At 36.5% G+C, this 22,746-nt stretch overlaps 1 protein-coding gene across 1 annotated transcript in view; it reads left to right on the top strand.

Annotated features, from left to right (window-relative positions):
* WDR72 (WD repeat domain 72) overlaps positions 1-22,746 on the top strand; it is a 109,304-nt gene that overhangs the window by 45,325 nt on the left and 41,233 nt on the right. Inside the window, exons 14-17 of the mRNA XM_009948463.2 lie at positions 9,146-9,969; positions 14,144-14,235; positions 17,139-17,221; positions 21,994-22,105. Coding sequence (XP_009946765.2) covers positions 9,146-9,969; positions 14,144-14,235; positions 17,139-17,221; positions 21,994-22,105 — 1,111 coding nt within the window. The remainder of the gene's footprint in view (positions 1-9,145; positions 9,970-14,143; positions 14,236-17,138; positions 17,222-21,993; positions 22,106-22,746) is intronic.

The raw sequence follows: 22,746 nt of genomic DNA, 5'->3' as shown, positions 1-22,746 counted from the left end.
CAAACACAATTTCATTTATCTTTATATTCTAAGCTTTATAGAGTCTGCAAAAGTGTCCATCTGTTCAGCGGAGATTGCTTCAAATACTGAGTGGTCAGAGAGACTTAGCTGATAAAGGTCAAAGGAGCCTCTTGACCCTGTGGTACTTTCCAAAGCAATTGGAGCACAGGGACTGATATACAGTTAGATATAGCTTGCTAACGCCATCTCCACTTTAATTGGTAATGATAGCAGGAATACGCAGTGAAGTCACTGCCAAAAGAAAACAAAAAGTATCCAATATAGTAATTTATTACCAGTCAGTGGGTTTCACGCACTAGGTTGTTTTACCCCTGCAGTGGTCAGAGAAAGCAAAAAGGTACTCTTACACTTAACTGAAAATGGATGCCCTGCTGCTATCAGAGATGCATGGTGGTCAAATGATTGCCTGTGCCATTAGCTTGGTAATGTTTTCTCTATTGTAAACTCAGCTCCCCATGTTCTTCCTGTGCATCAGCTGCAGATTGAAGGCTTTCTCGTTTGTCTTCTATTTGTGCTGCCAATCATCAAGCTGCTGTCCACCAAGCACATTTCAAGGAGGCGATTTTTTTTTTTACCGCTATCGACTACCATCTCTAGCAACAGAGGGCTCAGGATTTAGAAATGAATTTAATGCTTTAATTTACACTGTGCCAGCCATTTTGTGCATTGTTTATATATTTGTTTTCTGAGACAATTCCATGACACAATTACAGGTTTCCTATTTTACAAAACTATGTGTGAGCACCTGCAAACATGTCTCCAAAATGTAATTCTTTCCCTTATCTATGTTATATGGAATGCTATTATTTTTTTAAAATGTTAAAGAGGAAAAAAAAGTCTATGCAAGTAAAGACATTTACTAAGCTATTCTGTATTTAAAAAAGATTGGAAAACCAACCAAACAAAACCAAACATAGGTATCACTTCCTACCATCAAGGATAAAGCATCATGAAGAATAGAGCTGTCATTGGCAATATAAGTTAATGTTTAAGGCCCCTAGGTGTAGTAGCCATGCTTCGGTTAAAACAGCTCTTGATGAGATCATGAGATGTGATTCTGAGAAAAGTTATGAGGTCTGAATGTCTGTTGACATCCCAGTGACTGCTATGATCAAGACACAGAAAATTCTTAGCCCTAAACTTACTCTGTCAAATTCTACTGCCTCACCCTTTCATTTCTGGAACTGAGGTTCTTCACATTTTAGTTTTTAAAAATTAAAACCAAATAATCCTGTTTATTGTCGATGTTATTGACTGCCACAGAGGTAACGAACAGTAAGTGATTCAAACATGTAAATGCTCTTGGAAGTTTCTATTGAGATTGTAGTGTAATTAAAGGTCAGACTACGGCAAAGATGGATGGCAAAAATAAATGTTAGTTGCATTGAAATAAGCGTATTGATACTGTATTCTTAAACTTCATTGTGATATTTCAGAAATTATATCGAGAAACTTCTTAAAGACTTTGAGATGCAGTGGTTGTAGTGATTCTGTACTAGGTTTTGCTTAAAGGTACTTGTTTGAAAGGGTGAAGTACATGTACCTTGGTCACAGGATGTCTTCGCTGAATACACATGAGCAGACTGTGGGATGGGGGTATTTTACTGATTAAATTAGCAGCTTTCTTTATAGTAAGTATATTTAATAATGAGCTAATTACTCTTTAAAAGAGGAAGTCTTGCTTATCTGGCAGACTTTATCATGTACTTAAGTGCGCTATTGTATTGGGCCTGTATTAAAAGCTGATAGTCTAATGACTGTCAACATCAAAAATTATAAATCTGCCAGAAAACCCAAGATAAATAAAAGACAGAAAATCTCCCACCTTAATAAAATCAGAAGCAGTGCAGCTTCTGTTAATAAACTTCCAGTACCTTTTGACAATACTGCAATTAAGCTTACCCCCACCTCCCTAATCTAAGTAAATTTTCACCTAAAAGTAAGTTGTTCAATTTCTAATATTTTCTTGAGCCTCTGTAGGCAGCAAGTAGCGGATGAAGGAGGGGACTGATCTTTTTTCTGACTTGTTTAATGTTAGTGGATCAAAATATACTGTATCACAAGAGAAAGCTCAAAGGAACACAATTAAACCCCTTGAATATTACATAATTTAAAAAACTGATTAGAATCAGCAGAATAGCTCACTTCCATAGCATGATTCATTCTGCAGGCACTAGGAACTTTGCGGCCAATTTTCTGTCACTTTATCCTGTTATGTTTGGGATAAAGTGAGAACACAATGGAGGATGAAAGTCTGTAAGAAAAAGTCACGTTTAATACTTCAGGACTTGTTTTACATAGAAGTTGAAATGACCCACGCTGTGAGAACTGAGCAATTTCTTTTCAGTGGTATCAAGGTGGCATCTAAGTGTATTCTGAGTCTGGTTTTCTTTCCAAAAATCTACCATGTGATTTTGCCACTTTATTTCCTTTATGTAAAATGAACGTCAAAACCATTCTTGTCAAATCTGTTTTTAGCACAAAACCCCCAATAGAATGCATCTGGTAAAGGAAGCTGGTGTGTGGAGAAAGTACATATATATATATATATATATATATATATGCGGAGCTGAAACAGTATGGGAACCCCTGTCAGCTAATGGAAGCGTGTATTTTAAGTGGAGTAACGTTCCTAGAACAAGTTGGATCCCAGTGGAAAAAGGCCTTTAGAGATGAGAAGGCAGCTAGGTGAAATAACACTTGAATTGTACTTCCCATGAATTTTTGTGTGGTATGTCTGTCTTAAACCTGTTGAAGATGATGGCGTGTATTAATGTATTTGGGGGCCACAGTAAGGATAGTCTCCTGCCTCCCCCTTCCCTTAGACATGGGAAAATTTTTCCTTGGGTGCTAAGGTGGTTTGGTAAAGATGTGTAAAGGGAGAAGAAAAGATGAAGAGGAGGCTTGTGAATTTTGGAGTGGGAATGGATGTAGAGGTCCTTGAATGCATCCAGAGGAGGCCAACAGAGCTGGTGATAGGGCTGGAAGGAATGTCCTATGAAGAGCAGCTAAGGACTTTGGGCTTGTCTGGTTTGGAGAAGAGGGGTCTGGGGGGTGACCTCATTGCTCTCTGTAGCTTCCTGAGGAGGGGAAGTGGAGAGGGAGGTGCTGAGCTCTTCTCCCTGGTATCCAGTGGTAGGAATTGTGGGAAGGGTTCAAAGCTATGTCAGGGGAGGTTTGGACTGAACGTTAGGCAACACTTCTTTACCAAGAGGGTGGTCAAACGCTGGAACAGGCTTCCTAGAGAGGTGGTTGATGCCTGAAGCCTGTCAGTGTTTAAAAGACACTTGGAGAATGCCCTTAATACCATGTTCTAACTTTTGGTCAGCTGTGAATTGCTCAGGCAGTTGGACTAGATGACTGTCATAGGTCGCTTCCAACTGAAATAGTCTGTTCTAGCTCTCATCTTGTCCTGGCTGAAACATCTTCAGTGGCAAACTAGGGAGCTATTAGAGGTGATAGTGGCCATGCATGGAATATAGCTTACCTTTTCAAAGCCCCCTCCTTGCTCCTGGTCTTTCCTAGATGTAGAGATCTTGTTCTTCTGTAAGTCAGTCAGAGATGATGCACAAGAGGTTTGTGAGACTCAGGATATAATTTTGGTCTGTAGCTAGACTTCTTACTTCTGTAAAGCTTACAAGTGCAGGCTTATAGGGAGCCTTATCAAGCAATGCGGATCTCTGCAAGTGGTAAAAATGTTCCACGGTCCAGAAATGTTATCAGCACACAAATGGCTTTATTTTGAGCAAAGGAGGTCTAGCCTTATTACTCAAGTATTCAGCTTCAAACAGTGATTTGTTAATTCTACCAAAAAAAAAAAAAAAGTGGGCTGTTTTGGTTCGGGATTTGGAAATGTTAAATTAAGATCTAATAGTTAATTATAGAAGCTTCATGAGGTACTTATTCATCAGTTTTTATTGGGGACTAGCCAATATTTTAACTGAAATGGCTGGTGGTGCTGTTAGATTAATTTTGAGATAATACGTGCATACGCAGAATAAAATAAAAAAGTCCTTCCTACGTCTCAGTTTCCAACAAAAATAAGTGGTAAGCTGTATCATGGCGATAAACATCTGATTTTAGCCCTGGGTATGACAATTTTTACGCTTTATGAAAACATGACTTTTCTTATTACTAGAGTTTTCTTTTTTGATTAACATACACCTCCGTTGGGGTTAACTCCTTGTTAGACTTACTACTAGTGATGCACAAAAAAAGAAGTAGCACATTCTGCTAATTTTCAGGGACCTTAACATTTATAGTTATTTTAGATACATGTATTTGGACAACAACGAGGATCAGCTTTCAAAATCTGGATAAAATTACTGAAACTGATAAAAGTTTGCCCTCTCTGTAATAGCTTCCAGAAGATTTTTAAAATAAATGATTTAAAAAACTTCCCAATTTTTCAGCTAAATAATAAAAGTAGATGGAACGCTGGTGGTCAGGGGAGATGTGTAAATAGCAAATCAGAAAGTCGGCCATGTCAAAAATAAAATTTAAAGATAGCAATGGTAGACTAGAAAAGATGCTTCTGTACTTTCTTTCAAAATTATGATTACCAAAATCCATAGGGTGTGTTCAGTACATAGTGTGGTGTTTATTAACTTGCAGAATTGAAGGAAGCCTCTGTATTACAAAATGAGTTGGGTTTTGATGTGACTATTTGAAATTCACTGTGAGAATAGTAAGGCTTGAATGGCTTGGATGTATCCGCTTAAGCGGTTTGGGTTTGAAAGACAGTCTCGTGGTAACTGAGTCCAAGTTAAGTAAAAATTGTCAGAAAAGGAAAAAGGAATCTTTCCATTACTGAAGCCTGTGTGTGGGCAACCCTGGCCTCGAAGTTGGACTCTATGGTTCGGAGACAAGTCATGCTTTGTGGTTGCTGTTGTTTTTAGCCTGGGCTTTGACACTGGGTCACTAAATCTTAGTGTGTACATTTGGAAAAAAAAATTAAAGATAATGGCAATATTTATCTGAATGTAGTAGGATTTATTTTTGTGAAATACTTCTGGAATGTCAGGAAAGGTGTAGTACAGAATGTAAATATCTGTTAATCTGCTTTTCAATATCCGTCATCAAATGCTATTCCCAGGTCTCTAGTTCGTAGTTAGTTTTATGGGTTTCCTTCCATTTTCCGTCATCTTCTCTTACAGAGAATAGCTTGTCCATATTTCCTAAATAGTGTTTTATGGTCTAAAGCTTTAGATGTCCACCACCTTTCGTTGGAATGAAATGCCCATGGCAGAGAGCTAAGATAACTTGGTAGATGCTTTTAGGATCTATGTCAATAAGCTTTCATATTGCCAATAAACATTTATTGTGACTTCACACACAGTAGCGTCACGAGATGCCTCAACAGATTGACATTGTCACAGTATTTGTTTGGATGGTGATTTTCCTAAAGGTTTCTAAATGTTGATCAAACAAATATAAATGCACAGAACAGAGAAAAATGAAAAGGATAGATCAAATAATAATAGCTTCTATTAATGTTAAAGCGAGCTTGTGAATTCCGGTGTTTGCATTCCATGGGGTTCTCCCTATGTATTAGGAAACCGCATAATTAAAGATTAAAATAATCCTAGTGCTTATCTACAACGTATTGTTTTTTAAAAAGGAAAAAGGAAAGGGATAAAAAGAAAACCTGAACAAGCAGTTATAATCTCTTACTTATGACTCCTTATGGAGATCTTTAAATAAGATTATGTATTTAGAGTGCATCCTCATCTGGTGGGAGCATCATTCTCTAAATAACAGAAAAACAAATTAGTTTTGTTTTTCTAAAACAAAATAGTTTTCTGCAACCAAATTAGTTTTGTTTTCCAAAACTAAATAGTCAAATAACTTAGAGGGTATAGAGTCAAATTTTTTCTTTGTGTTATTCCTAACTGCAATATTAATTTTAAAAATAGCTAATCGTGTAAAATCATGGTTTGTAATGTAAAAGGAGTAAGGTAAGGAGCGGTCTTCAGAAAGATGAGTTCATTGACATTGCATTCAAGTTCAAGCCAGCTGTTATCCTGTTTACTCACACTTGATGGTTTCTTCTAAGATTCAGCTATTTTCAACAGAAACAGGTCTTTGCATTAGTGGAATATTTCTAATGATCACAAGAAAATTAAAACTGACATAGTGATCTAGAAAAGTCTATATTAGTTGTGATATGGAAGTTGGTATGACAGTTTGCAAAAGTATCCCTGGACTGAAAAGTTGCTTCTTGATGCTGTCTTTCTGCTCATGCCTGCTTGTAAAGGTGGAATAGCTAGACTGAACATGGTGCTGGGAGCACAGGCTTGTGCAGGACAATAAAAACGTAGAAGTCATAAGTGCTTAAAGAAAAGGGCAAAAGCGTCAATGAGGAATTTATGCTCCCTGATGTGTGCTGTTCCCCGAAAGGTAACAGATAGCTCTTTCATAGATACAGCAGGAATCTGATAAAAGATGTTGTGTCCCAATCTCGTAACTTTACCATTGGATGATCCTCCCAGTACCTTCATGGAATGTTGTTTGGTCGTGCAGCATGATGATTCTTGTGAAAGAAAGTAGTCACTCTTCTACAAACTCATCTGGAGTCTCTCAGACAAAAATTTAGAGTTTTGTCTTTATCTTGGAAAGCATCTACCAATGGAGTATTCTTAAAGATTCAACTCTGTCATTGAGTTCAGTTTCTGAGATGTTTAGTTGCATGCAGAAGTAATAGGATGTTGTTCCAATTTGATCCAATTACAACTGGATATTTGTCATGGGCTTTTTCCTCAGAAAATAATTCTGAAATACCATCAGTTTCGTAAGAGTATCAGTGACATGGAAGTCTGTGGAGCAGGAGGTTTAATGAGATGACCTACAGACATTCCTTCCGGTAAACGTTTCTGTGATATCTATGGCTCTATGTAAGATCGCATTTCCTGTGAAAAAAGATCTTTTAAAAAATTCGTAATGCCCAGAGTCAATATTTACAAAATATTTCAATTTTTTGCTTAAAAGGAATTATTGTTTCAGACTTTATGTATTAAAATACAGCTAAAAACTAAAACTGAGGAGGAAAATAGATTTTATTGAAACATTAAGATCATCCTTTCAGAATGTGAATATTTGTCACTAACTGTCACTGATAGCATTATTATTGCAGATTCTTCACTAGGTGGTATGCAGGTTCAGTCCTTTTACAATAAAAAACAAAAGAGTAAGGAAGCAGCAAAAGAAGCTGGTATTCTACCGTGCCCCCACTCGTAAAATTTTTTCTGCTTTTCGAAGCCTGCAGAAGCTCTGTCATAAAGTTTTTGTTATGCTGGGAATACACAGGCACAGAAAGTTGTACAGGGAGAAGAGCAGAGGCATGTCAAATGTTTTTGGAGATGTGTAAGGCAGGAAAGCCACTTCTGTGAGTGGATCTTGACTGGAATATGAGATCTGAGGTAAATTGCTGTGCTTCCTCTCCTTAAAGACTCTCAGAAATTAGCTGGCACAGAAGGCAGAGACAGAGCATCTCTCCTGAAGTATTCTTTGGAAACTGGGAATGGGGGAAAAGCACGTGTGGAATGTTTTCCATACATAGAAATATCTCAACAGCTACAGGACAGACTTTGGAATTTCCCCCTCTTGACTTGTTCGTCCTTAGGATCTTATTACTGCCTGCATGTGTCATCCATTCACGTGGTGTAATATTAATATTTTTCTTCATTCTTGTGTTTATTCTTGCTCTTTCCTTCTTTCCACAGGCTCTAATGAGAGAGTATCTAATCTATAGAGTTTATGTCCTAATAGAGAAGACTTATCTTAGTTTTTCTTCTCAAATATTGTGTTCTTTCTGTATGTTTAGACTACGTTCTGTGTAAGATTCTAATGTCCACGACAGATTATCTTTATCTGGCATTTGTGTGGGCGAGTTCCTCTGTGATACTTGTATAAGGAGCTGATTTTTAATGTGTCTAAAGACATCCCTTCCTCAGGAGTTCATCACAGCATAGTACCTACCCTATGCCAAGGACACTAGCAAAATAAAAACTAATTCCAATTCTAAAAGATGTAAACTTTGTTCTTAATGCTAATTTATTTAAATAATGAAACTGCAAGAATAAAACTGAGTTTAAAATATATTTTCAAGGTGACTTTGAACATTTACTCATGTTGTTCAGCTGACACTATTACAGTTCATCATCATTAGGTTACTGTTTAATATGTCAGTCTAAAGTTGTGAGTAACTGTAGCTGTTCTGAAATCTTCATTTCTGACAGATTTTAGGAGGATTCAAAAACTATTTTCTTTGGGTATTTGTTAACAGCAGTAATCAGATGTGTGTTTATACCAGCACGATTATCACGTTAGTATGTGGAACTGCAGTGATGCTCTGCAAAGCCGTTGCTGTGAGTGGCCTTTAAATTTGGTGAAAAAGTATGGGGAATTTTAGAAAGATCCAGGTTGGAAATAGAATGCCACAAGGTGAAGTCAGATGTTCACAAACACTGTAGTAGCTCTCTAGCCTTTTTCTCTCAATTGTTTTCATCTAAGGTAATTAATGTTTAACTGGAGATCTAGTTACGTAGGTTCTTTATTGTTGATGATAAAGTATGTGTGACTTAACTCAGAATTAGGTAACTTTAAGATAATTTTTCAAGTTTTGAAATGGCAAAAGGCATAGTCTTTATCCCAGACATATATCAAATTGCTACAAGACATACAGATTCTAAGGGTTTGCAAGAATTTTGCAACATCGTAGGATTTGTGTTTCCCTAGATTTATTTTTTGGGGTCAGGGCAGCGGCGGAGGGATACAAACCTGTATTCTTTAAAATTTTTCTGAAAGCCTTTCAGCTTGAAATGAAACCTAGCAGAAGAAATACCATCCTAGAGTTTTGGCTAAGATAAATGAGATCTACAGTATGGCTGTATAATTGGAGGTGTTAGGGAGCCTGTATTACAGTATTTCCATGCATACATCTCTGTGTATCTGAAGCTATTCGGAAGAAAAACCTTTTTCCTTAGTAAGAAGTGAATAAATATCATTAAGTTGAACTTAATAGAGTTAATAGATTTGGTCTAGTCCATATGCTATTCTATGCTGTTACCTTGAAAATTACAAAATACTATGGATTTGTATTTGGACACTTGTGTTTTTCTTTCAGCCAGCTGATACCAGCTGCATTCAACAGCCCTTTACTATCTTACCAGTTAAGACAAAATGGAGCAATGCAAGCTTTCATGTTCTCTTATTTGATCTGGAGAAACTTGAGGAGCTTCTGTCATCTCAACTCGATGGATTAAAGTCATCAAATTCATTCCACAACTGTGACACTCTAGAAAGAGCCAAAAGCACTACTGAGAAAAGGGCACTGACATTAAAAAGAAATAAAACTGCTGGCTCCATATCTCCAGTGGATGGGCAAGTAGATACTTACCTGGTTTGCTCAAACCAGGTCTGTAGGGATGATAATGCAGGTAGGCCTTTGCAAGAAAGTGGTGGCATGAAAAGACAGCAAAAAATGAAGAGTTCAAGAAAGATCAGAATGCAGCCATCAGGAAACGTTGATGTCAACATCACCACCGATGCAGCTAAACTGCTTTTGTCATGTCTCTTACCATGGGGTGTAGATAAAGAAATAGACAATCTTTGTGTTGGACACTTAGATATCTTGAAGCTTCAGTGTCCTGTTTCTTTTGGACTTGTGTCAAATAAAAACCATCTATCGCTGCTGCTGCCGGGATGGACATGTACTGACTGTGGTGTGCTAGAAGAACTTGCGGTAATCAACTTGTTCTCAAAAAGAGTGCTTGATTTATCAAACAAGTACCTTGCTGCAACTGAAGGACAAACTGAAAAGAAGGATGGACCAGAGAAAAATGTTTATGGAACGAAGGGATTGGAAACAGTATTCTTCTTATTTAGCAGAATAGCTTTAATCAACAGGATAATTAACATACCTTCAGCAGTTACAGGTGAAGTTGAAAGGTAAGAACTTTTTCATTATCAGTCTCTTCTTCCTTTATAAAAAGTGAAAAAATATGAAACAAACACTTTTTGTAAATATTTTTTGCAGTAGTTTGCATTCTTTCTCTAGAGCTTTTTTATAGGATGTTCTTTGAACAGGATGAGATTGGGATAAAGCTAAGTATCTTTACATTTTTCTATTTAGCAGATGAGAACTGATGCAAGAAATTTTTTCAACAGAACAAGAACTTGAATCATCTAGTTTCACACCCTGTTTTTCCAGAGTTCACTCTTTTCCTTGCAGTTTAAACAAAGCGGAATAATGAGGTCTCTTCAGGCACATTGAGAGACGTGCATTAAGCACATTTGTGCTATTTTTATCTTCCGCTCTGTAAGAAATACACTTCCTTTACCGTGAAACCCTTGGCTTCACAGATAATAAAACATGAGAGACAAGAACAGACTGTCCTGGTTACACTGTTTAAAGTACAGTGCCCCCAGTAATAACGGCAGCTGCTGGGAATGAGTGCTTTATCAGCCCTTATGTTGTGAGAACCATCCCAAATAACATTTATGTTACTCAAAACAAATTTATTGACTAAATGCTTTTTCAGCATTAAAGGCAAAATAGCATGCTCGACATTATTTGACCAAGTCAAATACAGCCCACTAATCAGACAATGGGTATTGTCCAAAGACTTTTGTTTTTCAGAAAGCCTAGGCTGGTCTGTATTTAGCATTTTAAGGACAATTAACTTCAGTGTGGGTGATGCTATGGCCCAGATGCAAGAAGGGGGACAAAAAAATAATGATCCTGATGCTGCAAATGTCTGTGCATCTTTCATAAAGCTCTAGGCATTCAGCATATCTTCAGACAGGTACCATCCCGCAGGACAAACATACATTTCTCAGATACTTTTACTGCTGATCACGTTGCCTACTGGTCCATATTCAACTCAAGCTCTTATACGAAAGGTTGTTTCCAGGTTTTCAGCTTGAACATGAATTCCTTTCCATGCAAGAAGGGACTTCATGCTTGCATTGTGTCTTAGTACCCTGTTAGAAAGACATTGTGTGAGCTAGTCATCATACCAGAATCAAACATTTTCCTAGACATACACATCCTGGCTTTGGAACATATCTCCCATAAAATTACAAGTTATTAAAGTTGTTGCAAGAAAAAATGCACTTTTTTGTGTGTATGTGAAAACTATACCATATAATTTAGTTTTCTCCAGGAAATATAAAAGCTATCATCTCTTGTAGAAATAGGTGAATTTTTCTACAAAAGAGAGGGGGAAAATTCCATAATTTTGGGGTTTTAAACAGTTATGAATTTTATGCAAGGACTGAAGTGTTTCTTTTGGGATTTTGACATGGCTTTGTTTGGATTGTCTCTTTTTCCAGAGCTGAGTAGCACACTTATTTATATCTGTCTCGTAGCGAAGTTTTAGTTTGGTGACATCTGTGATGCTCTAACATGGGCTGTTGCCTCTCAATGGTTTCATCTGGATAAGAGCACTTGAGTTGTGTCCATTCAATTCTTTTTCTTGGATTTTGGTTTGGTTTGGGTTTTTTGTGGGTTTTGGTGTTTTGGGTTGTGTTGCTGTTGATTTTTTTTTCCCTTAGCTCCATATTTTCCTTTTGAGTTTCTAAGCAGCAAGTGCTTTGGGCCTGAATAGAGGCAATACAATTATTTTTCCTGGCGGCACTTGCACCCTCTTATCTGCTTTTGAGGCTGTACCTTATTGTACATTCAGAAAGTAAACAGAGAAGTAGCCACAATTTGTCTGTATTACTGAAGGAAAAAGTGTTCTTTCTTAAGAAACTTGCTCAGAACTAGATTGTATTTGCTGCGTTTTTATCTACGCACACCTCGGGGGTTTTAGTCACGTGGACATTTTCCTCCTTACTGCTGGTGACAGGAAATTTTTTTTTTTCTCATCATGGCTCTGTCCCATAATAGCGCAGGGTTTATCTTTTCCCCTGCCTTCCAAGAATTGTTTCAGAACTTCAGACATGCTAGGCTAGTAGGACAGCTTTCACAGGTTGTAAGGGTCCTGGTCCCTTAAGTAGTACAAACAGCTCTTACTAATTCAGTTGCTGATATGAGAGGGGAAAATGCATTCTGATGTCCTTTCAGTAGCTTATCTGCCAGCAGAGCCATGAATGTTTCTCCATCCTATGAAAGTTTACTTTCTGTTAGCAAACTGGTATGAACTCCAAAGTTTTTAAACTTTTAAATTAAAAACTGAAGAAAGAATATCAGAACAGATTATCCAGCGACTAGGACACTTGCTTAACGTGTATTCAGCTGATCTTCATAGTTCTGCCTGCTTTGATGCTGGAGTATGGACTTGCATATTTCTTGTAATGCAGCAGTGTGTAACGACTAATGACTGGTTTAGTAATATCTTTGCGATCCCCAAGTGTTAATGCTGACCCACTTTGCATATAGCAATGAAATATTGGGCTGTAAGGAGAATTATTTTAGTGTCAGTCAACTCTGGCCTTGATCTAGGGAACGCGGTAATTAAGTTTGAATCCCTGTTCTTTGGCATATCTGGTGATTTTGCTGTTACAGGAGAGTGAAAAGAATTTCTTCTTTGTTAAATAAAATATGCACACTTGTATACTTCTAATCTGGAGAGTCAAAGCTGGAAAATGCGTTTGATCAATTCATAGACAATAGGTACTCTTGGATAAGTCTGGTATTCTCATTTTAGCAGGAATTCTGTCTTTGTCAGCATGTATATGTACGTTTCTGCTTAAACCGTGAGTTTAACAGGTGGTACTTCCCCCATGAAAAACATTTAGTTGAAAAAACTCTTGACTAATTGCTGTCATAAGTCTTCAGCTTGTGTTTTGGATCAGTAAGTTTCAGATTATAGTATTTCTGTGAACTATTAGCTATTTAATAAATTAAATCTGTGGAATGTGAAAATACTGAACAGTGAATGACATTCTTCAAGCACTTGTTATCAGACCAGTACAAACCTGGGTTGTTTGGAGGGGTTTTTTTTTAAATAAAAATCAGTAATTTTTAGCATAATTTGAACATTTCACCAAAAAAATGGTCATAATCCAAAAAAGAATAAAGTATGAAAAACATGGCTTTGGAAAAACTTGCACCTGAGTCTATAAGCACATTCATAAACGTGTTTGTTTATCTGTTGCATTTTTGCAACTTGACCCAGCCTATGGAATTAAAGGAACCTGTAGTAAAATGTGTCAGAGTATAAAAGTGGGACAGAAACTTGAAGAAGCTACTCAGAAGAGATCTTCAACGAATTTCTCTCCTGCCTTTTGCATTTTGTATCTGCAACTTGAAGCTCTCAAGCTGAAAGCTTTTAGAGTTGTTTAGTATTGCAAAGCTTTTGAGATATTATGGCTTACTCTTGATTATAGTGAATTTGAATGGTGAAATAGATTTTTTTTTTTTAAAAGACACCGAAATATAGTTTGTGCAGAGTCCTTATAGCAATGTATTTAAAAGAAATAGTTTAGAATAGTGCAAGGGTTTGGAGAAGTTGTTCCCCTTTCTTTCCCCTCCATCCATATCCTTTGTCTTCAAGGGTTAGGTTACAGTGTTAGTCAGTGACAAAGTACTGAAGAGCAGCAGACATACCCACTAGTCTCCTGAATTGTAACCATCTACTGAAAACTCAAGTATTGCAATAATATTCTGAATTATTTAACACTGAAAAAAATAGAAACCTGTAAAATAAAGGTGCTAGTTTCCCTTGAACTCTTCTCCTATGTAACAGAATAAAACAGTACTATTTGTTTGTGAAAATGATATTTTGAATCAATTCTTCACATATGACTTTGGTGCTTTAATACAACATAGAAGTTAACTGTAAAGAGTTTTGAGCCGAATGTGGATTTCCTGCCTACGGATGGTGCTATTCAGTATTCGTGTACAAGTGAATGTTTTGGTACCAAGTTGTGGGCGAAAAAAAAAAATGCAAGTGTCTTTTAAGGAGAAACTAAATTGTCATTGAGAGTAATTGATAGCAGAGTACCTACCTTTAAAAAAAAAAAAAAAACCCACCAAAAACCAAAACACCAAACAAACAAAAAACCCAACAAAAACAACAACAACAAAAAAACCCACACCAACAAACCTTACCTTAAGGCATAAGATTTTTGTAAATATGTTCAGGTTTTGTTTAATAGTTTCATATTCTCTCAGTCCACAGAAATCAGAATCTGTACATGACAAATGGCGAAATATAGAAGCAGTAACACCTTCGTTCCCCAGGTTTTATGGAGAGTTACCAAGCAGTAAGTATATGGAGGACTGGCAATATTAGCTTTTTTCCACATTTTTGTTGCTAAAATACATCATTTAAGTTCAGTAATGAAAAAAAAATATATATTCTTTAGCTTTGGACAGGTCCAGTTGGCAAATACAGAAAGTGGATTATTCTGTTGTTTTCTTCTGTGAATATCACAAAAGCATGTAAACAAATTGTGGACTGTTAAATAACACTGGAATCGATGATGTCTTTTCTGTGATGTCAAAACACTCAGCTGAGTTTCTAAGACTTTTTCTAGCAATTTGAAAAACAGAAATTTAGTAAGACAAACATTCCCCCATCACCCTTATCACAACTGCATGCCCACCGAGTGATGTATACAGCCCTTCAAGCAAACGGTTGCCTTGGTAATACAGGCGTTTTCTTGACTCTTCAGTAGTGCCCTTAGACTTTTGGTTTTGGTTGGAGGAGTAATCTCTTTGTGTTAATGTCCTACAGGCAACTGTTTGCCAACCTTGGCTTTGCAAGCCAAGTCCAAGTTTGTTTACAATACACAACTAACCAAAGAATGTTTAAATAAAAACCTAAACAGAATATGGATATTTGTCAGTATACATCACCTAACAAATAGAGTGTTCCTATTGCAGACTAGGTCCTGTCTAGACTCATAACACAAATTTGTTCAAGTCGTATCTTGACCCCCTGCTGTGTAAATAAGCCTTAATATCCCCATCTAAACCCAGCTTTTAGTGTAGCTCTCTTTCTCTGACTCTCGTATGCACCATAACTGTAGAACTTGTGATCACAGCAGAAATGCCTGTTGGAAGAAAGAGATGGAACATGAAATCAAGTGACAATAGAAAATTAAGTAGATGAAGGGCATGGAAATGGTGTAGAGATGACTAAAATGTTCATGGACATAAAAATAGTTTTACTAAGTGACCTAAAACTGCTAGGGTAATCTAACTCATATCCCATATCTCCTAGTGCACACAATTGTTTGGATTTGTAAATGAAAATCTTACCTGAGACCTGTACATCTCTCAAACATTTTAGGAATGACCAGTTCTTTAACATCAAGGATGGCAGAAAGGATGATGTTAAATCTTGATTCTGCTGACGTTTCTGGACTTTCTGTGTACATTTACAGCTCTTCAAATAGATGGGAACAAAACCAAATTAAAACAGGAGTCTTTATTGTTTTGCATACATGAATGTGAAACTGAAGTACCACCGCAGAGCACAAGGCTAGATAAGTGCCATATTGGCTGTACTGTTCTTGGTCAATGGGGATGCCTCCTGAAAGGCTGTTGTGTTTAGACCAGAGTAGCCTCGGGTCAGCTCTTGAGTCAGTAAAAACTAAAAAAGCTGTTAGTTCAAATCAGCATTGCTTGAGTCTTTCCTCACATCCAAGATTTTGGAGAGCTGGTTCTGTCCAACAGGGGGAATGTAACTGCAGACTCGGCAGGTTTGTATTAAAGAAAATACTTGTAAGTCAGAGGCGGGGGAGGTTTGAAATAACAACATTGAGCTTTGACACAGCAAAGTTTCCAAAATAGTGTAAAAAGGAAAAAAAGCGAAATTCATCCTGATATATAAAGAAATCAGATAAAATCCAGATTAAAACATGAGAAGGAGAGGTTTACCTTCCTGTGATCAGTTCTGCCTCTCTCGTTTTGTCATCCCTTTTTATGTTTTCATGTTAGCCTTTACATTTTGTGTTACAGTGCAGGCCGTGTCAGCCGTCAGAGTTAGAGGATAAAATACTTGCTCTTTCCCTGTCTTTCTGTGAAATGATATTAAATGTTCTAGTGTTCTTTTTTGCTCTTTCCTTTTTCATTCTTCTTTGTTTGATCATACTTGCATGTGCTTTTACACATATTTATGTATTATATTAGATATTGACATAGTTCCATTTATACAGTCACTTACTGAACAGCATACTTCCCCCATTCAGAGTACACTGATGTACCCCGTTTGCTTTGCAATATGCAGGTACTTACATGATTTTATCCAACCCCAGTCTGCTGCAGGAATCCAACACTTAAGCGAATGCCTATGCATTGTGTTGTCATGGTACTCGTGAATTTGGTGTTACTGGGACACACACAGTTGCTACTTACAATTCAGTTTCGTATTCTCAAGACGTTGTACCTTACTGGCAATCAGAGATCCTTGTGTGGATTCGAAGGATTATAGAACCGATTTTCCCAACTTAATTCTGGCCACAAAAATTGCAGTAAAGTACTGAGATGTCACATTTGTCTGTTGAAGTCCAAATGAGGAAGAAGTTGACTAAACCAGCACAGCTGCCGGTTCAAACTGTGCCTTGCTTTGGAAATAGTCTGAAAAATTGGGATGGGTAGTAATAAAACTCACATGCAAATCCATAAATGTGACATCTTTCTTAACTGCAAGAATAACCAGTGAGTCACTGGCTATGCGACATCTTGACTGCACTCCAATGTTGTTGCCCTGTAGCAGAAAAGTAAATCAGGCAGAACTGTAACTGTACAAAATGTCATTGAATATATTTTTGCATAGCTGATGCTACTGTTTTGAAGGTAAAGAAACACGTATTCAAGTAGTTTTAGAATTCACACAGTAAAATCAATAGTTATGTAGTACAAATTGGAAAGTGTTCTCAATATCTTTAGAAAATTGATGAAAACATACTCTGTGGGATATCAGACCTCTGTTTGGGAAAAAAAAAAAATCTGTTTGAGGATAAGAATAAATGTTCAAACAATACATTGTGTGAGCACTTTGTGCTTATTGTATCATATGAAAGCGTATTCTAAGAAACTGCGCTTTTTCAGATCTTTTCAAGTATGTTGCAGAAGTGAAGAATTAAAAACATTAAATATCTTTCTATTTGTGTACTTCTATGTATATTGTAAATTCATAAGTTATGTATGTGTTTTTCAGGTGAAAGTAGATATCGTCCCCCAGACTTTGGGAGTGTTTCATTACTGAAGCTCATTTGTTGTTGGAGTGACCAACCTATAAAGGTAGGAAATAACCTGTGTCAGTCATTGCAATGTAATCCTTAAGTAATATTAGCTGTAATTTAGTATTTGGAATCTGTAATGTGACTAATAGTTACGAATTTATGGTGAAATTATTACACAAATCATGTCATTCGGATCTATGGAAAGCAGATGATTATTTCAGTATGAAGTACGCTACTCATTAAACTATTTTGCCTTAAAGTGCATGTTTAGATGTGGGAAAGTAATGGTCCTACTAATCTTTAATCTAGGTGATCTTGTTCATAGCACGTGTTTAAAAAATGAGTTACCTGTTCTCTAACAACCAGACGTAACTTACATTATAAACGCCATTTCACGCTCCAGGAAAATAAGGCCAAAATAAGGGCAGTGTCATGTACCAGCATATTGTTATAGAAGAAATGGAAAACGTCATCTTGAAGGGATAAATAATACTCATTAGAACACTCTTCAAGAATTACAAAAGTTATGTGTTCCCAGGCCGGGTCAGATGAAGCTCATGCCTGTTGTTAGTGAAGAATCTTACACCTTGAGAGATAAATTACTCTTTCTTGAGAGCTGGCAGGTAACTGTGAAATAGTCTGAACAGTGAAATCTAGAGACCATTTTTCATTTTGGAGATATGCATTTAAATCAAGTTGTGTGGTTGCTTGAGTGAGTTAATGTTCAGGAGAACAAAACTCAAGACGGTATACAATGACCACAAGGGATTTTACTCCAGAAAAGGGAAATACCTATTACAAGTGTATTATGTTACTTTTAAAATCGAATGCAACTCTGTGCAGCGTTTCATGTACAAAGAATATTTTCCAGAGCAGAGGTTTGCAGGGGTACTGCAGTGATGGTTTCCTGTTCTATAGACAGGCAGCAAAGGTTTCTGCAGATACTCACATTCAGTTGAATTCAACATTTTACCTTGAGCTCATCTGTTGTTTATATCTCCGCTGTCTGCACATCTTCCATGTTATTTCAGCATCCTTCTTCCCTCACAAACTGTCCCCTTTTCTTGCAATCAGATTTTTCCTTTTTAAAGTTGTTTTAATGTAAAAAAAACCAACCAATTACAGGACCTCTGTTTCAATAGTTGCGATTGTCATGTGAACTCCATATAATCTCTTGCTGACCTGGTCAGCTGCTGGAACTAAAGAGTAGAGTTGCATAGCCATGAAACTTGTATTTGTAGTATAGCTAATTATATGAGATCTATGTATTTGTATTTTCCAATTAATTTAGTTACTGATCAGTTTATACAATGATAATGGTCTTATCTACCATGGGAGGGTAGTGTGCAGGAAGATAAGGTGTGGAATAAGCTGCCTCACACTTTTTTCACCTGAAAAGACTTTAAAATTTAAGACACTGAAATTGTCATATACTGCAAATACCACGCTGCCAGTGCTTCTGAAGTTTTAACATTATTCAGACACAGCTTTGTAGTTTCAACAAGCTTTGTTAACCTGCTCTGCAGTGCAGATTTTGGGGTTTTTGCAGCCAGACTGTCATGAATGGTGAATGTTTTAACATTCAAAATAATTTGTGATGTTGGCGATTAGGTGTGGGTACTCAGCACACATGATTTATACAAAATTATAGTTCTGGTTGATGGTAGGGTGGCTTTGTTAAACCTTTCTTTATACAAACACAGATTCATGGCCAATTTATCAATCCTGAGCGGCCTGATTAAGCGCTCGTGTACATTTACCTAAAACATCGCTAGTTACCTAGCTTTTAAAAACTTTTTATCTTCAGCGGAGGATACTGACTCTCAGACATGACCCAAAGGACCTGCCATTTATTGATTCCTCATCTCCTTACAGTGCTGTAACAGATTCTGTGCAAAGGAAACTGAAAAAAACCTGCTGCAAATGATTGATCAGGGGTCTACTGACTTGTTGAGATTGAAGGACTGAGGGAGGTCTTTTTCTGTCTTAAATTTTAAAAAATGTGTGTATATTTAAAATAATTTTCTAGGATTTTTTTCCACAGGTGATTTTAAAGGAAAGGTCATCTTCATGCATTTTGCTGTTCTTTCAGATAAAATATAGCTTGTGCCACACTCTCATCCCGCCCAGAAATTACTTAACTCTGCTTGTCTTTTCATATAGATAGGAAAAAAAAAAAGCTTGCCCTGAAACATTTAATATGAGGAAACAGTGGTTGCATTTATAGCCTTAATTGTTCTTACTCTACATTTAAAATAACCTGTTCCTCATTTATATCTGTGATAGGTATTTGGTCATATTTTAATTAAAAAAAAGGGTGAACATTAAAATAAAACTTAAAAAAAAAATGTTATCAGAATAGTCAAACTGCAGTGCAATCAAAATGTTTTTCCTGTGGTTGACAGGAAACCATATCCATATAAGGATATCCATATAAGGATATTTTTTTTCCAGCAGAAGGATTTCTTTGATAATTATTTCCTTGCTCTTCCTAGCTCCTTAGTCTTCAAATGACAGATGTTGAAATGACTTCTCTGTATATATTTATTCAGGCATTTCAGGATGACGACTACGATAGGAAATAATTTGCTTCCTTTTTTCATGCTCTAAGAGCTTTTTAAATCTCATTAAGTGAAGTTAGTTCTTGTTAGACTTACTTTTCTCTCCTTAATATCTGTATTTATAGCTGCACATAGGCTATTTATACTTTCTGAGGCATAATATTTCACACTCCCAATTAAAAATCAGGTAGTACTTACAACAGTGGTTACAATTATTGGGGAAAAATGAGCACATGTATTAGTAGCCAACAAGATCTAGAAAGACGCTAAAGATGACGTGGAAACTATCAAAGAAAATGGAAGGTGCTCAAGTAGATTTGTTTTCTGTTAGAAACAAGCAAAGCTTCTAGAGAGTCTTAAACTTGATGATAATGATAGATGAGGTACATGAATCCTTGGGGAAGATGCAGTGAAAGGACAAAACTACACTGAGCACTGTGGAAATGCAAATTCAACAAAGTTGTAGACAAGTAGCATGCAGAGACGTACAGGTGCCTCTACAATATCATGTTGTGCCATTTGCTGCAGTTTTTTATTTCATTTGAAGATGTATGGGGAAATAACATATTACAAATGCCGCCTGGCTGGAATACACAGCAATGGTGCACGTAATGAATATCTAATCCAGATTAATGACAGGTTCTAAGCAGATCAGAACACCATGAAAAACACATAATGTGTGCAGTTCTCTTGTGTGCCTTTAAGAATTTTTTTTTGTAAAAAAATTTTCCCAGGACAATGACAACATGTCTGTGTTGCCTTCTCTCTCTTAATTACGGTGGATATATTGCAAGAGTCTGCTGTAAAGTCAGGATCTGTAATCCCAAAGCTGGGGTTTGTATGGATGTGAGGAACAGAAAACTGCTGTTGGTAAAATAAAGCGCTTTTATAACAAGACGAAGGTTCGTGCTGTGTTAAAACACATAGGGCTGGGTTCACTTGCTGTGAACTTTGACACCGTGGGCCTGACTATGGTACACTTGTCTACAATAAAGGATTTTGTCACCAAGGACACCTACAGCCTTTGTTCTGCTTAATGATTTGAATTTACAAGGGCAGCTAGAAATGTGATTGAGGACAGCCCACAAATTCACCCTACTTGATTAGTGAGATGAAACTGTCTCTCTTCCAGCAAATTTGAGGGAGCCTGCATATCAAATTCAATTCATATTAAACATAAATAATTTTAATAGATTGTTTGTAATACAAATATCATATAAACATAACATGTTTGATATATCAACATATTTAACTTAATATTTCATATTCAGTTCAAATTAATATTTAAGTTTAGGTGAAGTACACTGTCCTGGAAACTTTAGATTCTCTATGTCTTTCAGGCAATTTCTTGTACTTGAGAATTAATACCTGAGGGGGAAAAAATGTATTTCTTTTCTGGAGGAAATGCCAAATGAAGAGAAGGTATGCATGCTGCCATCTGCACCATGCTGAAACTTAGACTGAGTAACAACGGCAAAAGTTTGGGCCCACTGTGTGAGGTCTTCATGTGCCTTATAAACATCTTAGGTCTTAAACTTTCTCAGTTCTCCTGAGGCATCTCTGCTAATGTAAAGAGAAGGAAAGTACTAAGTCTATCATACCGTCTTAACACCTGTCTGTGGTGCAACAGCTATTGCAAGCGCCATTTATAGGCTGTTCGTTACTCCAGCAGATGTTCCTTTTGGAATAAGAGGAGTTTGAGGAATGGTATTTTTCTTTCTATTAGACAAAAAATACAATAGTATCATGTTTGAGCTAGAGGAATAGAGCATCACCACTAATAACAGAACATTGTTGAAGCTTTTCAGAGAGATACTAGACACCAAAAATTCTAAAAAAGTCAAAATACAACGTCCTTATTCAGTCTGTGAGGCATTTTTGCACACGTCAGAAAAAAAATGAAGATATTTGTTGTTAGCTGTTGTCACCGTGTGCTTTACTAACATGTATTGTCTTGACCCCTTGAAATCAAGGAGGCAGTAGACAACTGATTCTAATCTTAAGATTAAAGGAAATTAATATTTAATTAGCGGGAAGTAGTCACAATCAACAACTTGCACTGTTTTACTGCTGTCCAGTTAACATTTCTCAGTACGTATGTAGACACACATGATTGTCACTGTCTGAAAGATACTGGGAAGTGTTGACTTTCTAATGATATTCACAGGAACAGTTTTAAAACTTTGTAGTAGTTAGTTAAAATTGTCAAATGCTTAGATAAATAATTGAAGTACTGATATCATCCAATAATAATTTGCATTTATGACAGATGATTGAGGCAATGCAAGCGGTGCTGCTGGCAGAAGTTCAAAGGGCTGTGACTACCTGGAGAAAGACGGCAATCTGCAAAGAGCCAATGACCTTAGTAGAGAATGGAAATGGTAAGTTCTGGACACTGCCAAAGATTGAGGAGAGGGATCTGCAATACATTAAAAATCTTTCTTTGCAATGCAGGTGGAAATTTATTGGTATATTCTTTTAGAAGATCTTTCCCTAGTACTCAGAACCTGTTAGGAGTATGAGTTCATAATACATAATTTCTGTGTAAGACAAGCCAAATGGCCTATTTCTGACCTTATCAGGCGATGAGTATTCTCGCCTGATTGTAAGGGAGTTAAAGGACTTTCACGCTCCCTCATCAGCTCTGAACACTAAAGAAGAAAAGGTAAAGTTTCTTTGATGGTATGATAGTTCCGGTATTGTAAATACATTTGCAAATAAAGCAAGCAGTGTGTTTGAAAGAGAATCAGTAAATCATATTGAAAAGAAGTTTTACAAATTTATCTTTTCAATAACATCAGAACTTACACAGCACTAAAAATTAATTGCTTGAATTTTATAACTTCATAATGTAATACAGAATATTTTATTTTTCTTTTAGAAATAACCTCCCTGCAAGGAGATATCAAATGCATTTTACAATCAGATAATTTAATTTTACAAGAAGCTTACTCTTTGCAACTTTACAATAGTGCTAATGTTTATGGTAAAAAAGATTGAATCTGGATTTATGTTATGAAGG

Source organism: Leptosomus discolor, chromosome 11 (assembly GCF_034619465.1).
Source record: "Leptosomus discolor isolate bLepDis1 chromosome 11, bLepDis1.hap2, whole genome shotgun sequence".
Taxonomy (NCBI): Eukaryota; Metazoa; Chordata; class Aves; order Leptosomiformes; family Leptosomidae; genus Leptosomus; species Leptosomus discolor.
The sequence above is the reverse complement of the archived record's forward strand: the minus strand, read 5'-3'. Positions and strand labels throughout refer to the sequence as shown.